At 38.9% G+C, this 6,006-nt stretch overlaps 1 protein-coding gene across 9 annotated transcripts; it reads left to right on the forward strand.

Moving 5' to 3' along the window:
- Nucleotides 1-69: 69 nt before the first annotated feature.
- Nucleotides 70-5,854, forward strand: LOC128609728 (glutamate-rich protein 6). Of its 9 annotated transcripts, none has more exons than XM_053628446.1 (11): nucleotides 70-172; nucleotides 796-976; nucleotides 1,531-1,623; nucleotides 1,892-1,984; nucleotides 2,572-2,711; nucleotides 3,159-3,217; nucleotides 3,417-3,619; nucleotides 4,080-4,153; nucleotides 4,229-4,381; nucleotides 4,534-4,756; nucleotides 4,836-5,854. In XM_053628446.1, exons 3-11 carry the CDS (start codon nucleotides 1,534-1,536, stop codon nucleotides 5,082-5,084), a joined length of 1,284 nt encoding a protein of 427 aa, XP_053484421.1. In that variant the 5' UTR covers nucleotides 70-172; nucleotides 796-976; nucleotides 1,531-1,533; the 3' UTR covers nucleotides 5,085-5,854. The 9 variants fall into 9 exon arrangements, with proteins under 9 accessions (XP_053484421.1, XP_053484423.1, XP_053484420.1 ...); XM_053628448.1 differs by having other exon boundaries at nucleotides 1,534-1,623; XM_053628445.1 differs by having other exon boundaries at nucleotides 796-963.
- Nucleotides 5,855-6,006: the final 152 nt, after the last annotated feature.

A 6,006-nucleotide genomic window follows, 5' to 3' on the forward strand; every position in this document is an offset into this window, starting at 1 on the left:
GTGGGGGGGGGGACACGACCCCCCAAAGAACGCGTGGTTACGCCCATGGGCGTGGCTAACCGACAATAATTGGCAGCCGCGTTTCCAAGGCAACAAACAATTTGAGGAAATGAAGGAGAGTTTTTGGAGCTGTCGTGGAAATTAGACAATACTCACAGACTCGTCCTCTGAGGTAAAAAAAAAAAAAAAAAGGTTTATTACAGAAAAATGGTTAATACAGGATAGAATAAAGCAGGATAGAATAAAGCAGGATAGAATAAGGAGTGTGCTCTGAAGCACTTGTGCTGAACCACTACTATTATACATTGGCAAGAAAAAGTATGTGAACCTTTTGGAATTTCATGGTTTTCTACATAAATTTGTCATAAAATATGATCTGATCTTCATCTAAGTCAAGGGTATTAACAAATAAAATGTGCCTAAAATAATAACACAAAATAAATTCTGCAGCTCCAGCAGCTCAGAGACTAGTTTGTGGTGGGCTTAGTTATTGCTCGAACTGGACTCTTTCCGTTAGCAAATATTTTTACAGTTATTATCTCTCTCTCTCATATATATATATATATATATATATATATATATATATATATATATATATACACATACACACACACACACACACACACACACACACACACACACGTCGGTATATGTCTTAGTTTTGAAGCTGTGATCTAAGAAACACCAATATCTCTGCCGTCGCAGAGACGAAGTTCCTGGAACTTCTTATAAGAAATCGCTCCATATAATATTGGAGCTAAATTCTAATTCTAAATTCTTGATGATTCCTACCAGTCAGTGGTAACTCTGCATCGGTCTTTCGCTCTGCACAACAAAGGACACACCACCTGCATGTCAACAGGGACCTCAGGGTGAAACTTTTCCACGGGCATCCTACGGTTTGCTTGTTGTCCAGAAAAGCTGAAAGACTCGCGCAGCCCAGCCAGGAGACGCCAAATTGTCGTGAGTAATTGTGGTGAGCTGCTATAAAGCACTGGTTTCACTAATTACTCTAAAAAAAAAAAGTTTATTACAGAAAGATGGTTAATACAGGATAGAAGAAAGTAGGATAGAATAATGAGAGCGCTCTAAAGCGCTTGTGCTGAACCACTACCCTGTATACACTACACTACTCCACACACTGCCTGCAGTTACTCTTTGCCTTTGCTTATTTGCTATAAAACAAGATGACACAGTGTATTTTTAAATGATACGATTTTTTTGGCATAAAAAAAAAAAATTCTATGGCACTAAATGGGGCAGTGAGCACACTGCACTGCAATTGTGCAACATCTAGAAGGTGAGCAAATCAATGGAACTTTGGCTGGTATCTCTCCAATAGCAACCACTGGTCACTCAAAAGAGATCATTAGTTTTGCAATGAAATATAAAACCTACTGATTAAGGACTTTATGAAGATTAATATATGTTGAACGGCTGGTGTAGATGGTGGGGAACTGCAAAACTTGCCCCTATGGACGAGCCGCCACTGGATGCAGATGGACTAATTTTCCTGGTTTCCTTATTTAGCAGATGGAGAAGAAGGCAGCTGTACCTCAATGTGGCTTCCACGGAGTCCTGGGATACAGTAGAGAGTCTGAATGGAGAAAAAGCAATCTTCAGGTAGAGCACTCACTCTGTACATGCTGTGTACTTTAACACAGTGACAAATTCACAGTTTAATGCAACATGCAACACACAAGCGAGTACGTTCAAGCACAAAGCAAAATGTTTGATGCATTAATAGTGATTCAAATCAACTTAACTGATTCAGAGAGTCGTTAAAAAAAAGGATTCGTTTGCAATTTACACTCCCTTGAAAAACACTACATTTTAAAAATATATGTTATTATCTTGATGAATGAAAAGTATGTAATCTGAACTCTTCCAGCCCCCGTCTACTAGTGACCATACAGTATTGTGCGAGATTTGCGGTGCGAAAGCAAAGCCTCTGCTTGATTTTTCAAAGACCCTGAGTCCTGAGGTAGGTTTAAAAGGTTAATTAAAGTATCTCTCACCAGCTACCTAAATCAATCTATTTATCTATTTATCGATCTATCTATCATTTCAAAACTTCTCCAAAAATTCTCCAAACCAAACCCAAAAATTGGAAAAACACTGGCCTGAAACTCGGGAATCAAGATCCGATTTAATAATTGTTATTTTTAACAAGCTTTTTGTACTATTACGTAAAATGTAACTCCATAGTTTGTAACTAAATTGTAATTTACGTTGATTTTTAATTTTCTAAAACCCAGAATCCCCAAAAAATCACTGCTTCCCCAGAGGCCAATAGGAAAGCTCCCGGGGCCAAAAATACATTTAAAGTCTCTACACCTTCTCCTACATAAGGATAGCTAGAACCTAGATAGACATCACTGGTTACGAAAAAGTGTGTATTATGTTATTAGCCTTTACGACTATTTTAACTCGATAGCATTTTTAGATGCATTTAGCATATTTTTTACTTTTTTGTAAACGAAAACTTTTTTTGGTTGGAGTTTTTACTCTTTTTGGTAGCTGAACTTTCCATGCGTATCCACTCAAAAAGGTTTTCTGCTCGCTCTGCAGGATTTCTGCTGCCCTGGGAATATGGAGGTGTTTAAGAAGTTGGAGCAGGAGTGGCACTTGCTGCAGGGACACTGTGCTGAATCTTCACAGGAACATGACTCCAATTTGGAGAAAGCGTGGGAGCACAGAGACAGAGCAAGGTCTCAAGACACGGAATAATCACGAGCAGCAATTAGCAGGAATCGGATTTTCCAGCAGGACCGTCAAGTCATGGAGGCTTGCTAACTAGCTAGTGTTGTAACAACAAAAAAATTAGAATATTTAACAATGCATTTATGTACAGAGTTTGTACAGTCTAGCTTGCTAGCTAATAACTAGCTTGCTCACTAGCATAGCAATATTTAATATTTAATACTTAGCTACTACAATTTTATATATTTTGGCACCCAGAAACAGGAATGAAAAAAAAAGGTTCTCAAGGTCACATGACTGCATAGTAGTATATACATTACTTCATTCTTTTATAGTACATATTTTGTTGCATACTATTATATTATACATTGTACAGTATAGTGGCAAATGTTGCCAATGATTACTACTCACACTCTACTTATTTGACATAAAAAATCCCCCCCATGTTTCCAAAGATTGCAGAGGGTTGCAGAGGAATGTCTGAGAAAGGCTAAAAGGCTGTCTTCAGGAAACCGTGAGTAAACCATCTTACAGTTCTGATCTGATTCAAACATCAAATTCCAACATTATAGAAAAAATGATCCCACACTGCTGTTGAATTCTTCAATTTTATTGGTCGAAAGGTGTTGATTAATAACGTTATTAACACGGATACTTATTATATAAATGAAGTGCAACATGGCTGTGTTTAGAATCTAGATTTTACCTCGCAGAAACCGAGATTCCGGGCTGCAAAGTGACGTCTTCCGGTTTGTACACCACCATCACTTTCCGGCTTTCTGATTACATCCGCTTCAGAGAGAGCGAACGCTTGTCCGCGAGGGAGGATGACATAAAAGAGGCGAATCCCAGACCGTCCCAGCTCTGCAGCACTAATAGTTCACTTCCAGCTGGGTTTGGTTTGTGCCATCATCAGGTTTGAAGAAAACATTTCCTCAAATAGTTGTGGAAAATCTGTGATAATATTGGAATATGAACTTCCAGTAGTGTTTTTATTTATTTAACATGCCCTTGTTGACTTCTCATTGGTTGAATCTCATCTTAATAACAACAATAATCAAGTTTTATCAATAATCAAATGTTCATCATCTTTTACTGTTTCTGTGTAACATGACAAGCTGCGTTGTTTTGTTTTTTTTGCTGTTGTTTGTTTAAGAGAGGTTGTTTATAGTCGCTATAGCAAAAGCAAGAACTGGCACTGACTTGTTACGTGGACATTAAATGTAACTATAAATGGAAAAAGTACAATTTGTTGTTCTTTAAGGAATAAAAAATATTATTGCTGCCAAATTGCTGTGGTGTAAGAGGAATAAAATACTTGGGGGACAATCAACTTCTTATGGTTTAGTCCTTACTTATGGTTTTGGTTATTGCAGGGCCACATACAGAAGTTTTACTCGAATGGGAATAAATTTCTCACAGCGCTTCCAGACGGCACTGCCCAAATCTTGTATCCTTCCAAAAAAAAAAAGTGGATCTGAACATACGTTGACAAACTGAACATTCCTTATTCTTGCTAATGTAGCTATCCTTCAGGAAATTTGGCCATTATCGCTTTCATAGATGATACAGAGGGGGTCTGCATCGTTCTTGATGACCTCAGGTCAAGTTGTCCAATCAGAGCCTTCTTCCAGTCCAGTGGCATTGCCGACTGTTACCATAGCAACGGGAGTACCTGGTAAGGGCATGAAGCCAGCTCTATCAATGAACGATCCGTGGATTAGTTATTGTTTTTAGCTGATGATGTGCTGTATGCGCTCCATACACACACACACAGTATGTAAAATGCATTTAGCTATCAAAATTTGTTGATTAATATTATTTTCTTAGGTTGCACATGGACGCATGGGGAGGGCTGAGTCTAAATGAAGACAGGTCCAGAAGAAGCAAGTGGAAATGGACAGACAACGCAAACAATCTGACACCCTTCAAACCCATCTTCCAGTCACTCAATAAAAACATCGGGGTCAGAGTTCGGGGACAAGGTTCTGTCTTCGTGACCTTCCTGGCCTCGGGACAGCATGCTCGCTTTAGCGTAGGCAGCTGCACAAAGGTAGAGTAAGCTCATTTCCTTTCGAATTCCATAAGACACATTGAAGAAAAAGAGTTTACAGAGCGGTGTGTGTACGCAGCCAAGTGACCCTACTCCGTCGCTGCGTAAAGAGGAGCTGATGCTGCAGGTGAGCCAGGTCAACGCCCGTCTGGCGCTCGAACGCCTGCGCTGGTGCCTTGATTTCCACTCGGACACTAGCCGTCGGTCTCTCAGGCTCCCCCCAGGCCTCATCTCAGAGGGACAGAGACTTCTGAGGCTCAGCTCCAGCATAAGGATGGAGGAGAAGGACAAGGCCTATATACAGCACTGCCTGCAGGACTGCCAGTGACTGCTGACCTCAGGATCAATACTTAATTCTAAGTTTTGACTTGACTCCTAAAGAAGCAAACTCTACCACACGAGTCTATTGAAACATGTAAATAAATTGAGCACAATTAATTAGACAGAAGAAGAAAAAAGCACAGTTTGTCCTGTTACTGAAAAACAGGTCAGGGTAAAACACATATTCACAGGATTTCAAAAATCATAGTGTATCCAAAGAGAAGCCAACAAAAAGAAAATAAAAACACAAAGGTTCAGAACTTACCCAGGCAAAAATTGGACTGGAAAGACCTCACAATGAGTGTCATGAACCATTTTATTTATATAGCCAGTGAACAGGATTAGAGTATTATAACCCAAGGAAGGGGCCCTCTGAGGGTCTGGAGGTGAAATGTCCCTGACGGATGCTGGAAAACGGAGATTCCTTCCATAAATGTTCTCCATTTATAGCGAAAACTTCACATCAACAATTATACATCTATAAGTTATACATTTATACTATAGAGACCATAGCGTATTAGATTGAGTGCATTATTATAAAAATGTACTGTTTTAGTCCCACATCATCTGAATTTCCTGACGATTATGGGAAGAGGAAAAGTACATTCTCTCGTTTCTTTTTCTTTTTCCAATGATAGTAATGTCGCCTGTGAACGTACAACCCTGTTACCCTAAAGATTATAGACTAAAATATGAAAATTGTTCAATTGGATGATAGTTAACCTTATTCTGTGTATTGGATAATTCTATGATTAAAAACCTGGACTCTTTTACTTACTTAAGAGCAAAACGCAGCTGTTAAGCAAATTAAATCTTTGATATTAGACATTAAAAAAAATTAGATTGTCAAATGGATAAATACATTTTAAGAGTTACAATGGCTAATGACACTCCTATTATTGAATCACCCTTTTACTCTGTCACTGACA

This window comes from Ictalurus furcatus, chromosome 7 (assembly GCF_023375685.1).
Source record: "Ictalurus furcatus strain D&B chromosome 7, Billie_1.0, whole genome shotgun sequence".
In the NCBI taxonomy this organism is placed as follows: Eukaryota; Metazoa; Chordata; class Actinopteri; order Siluriformes; family Ictaluridae; genus Ictalurus; species Ictalurus furcatus.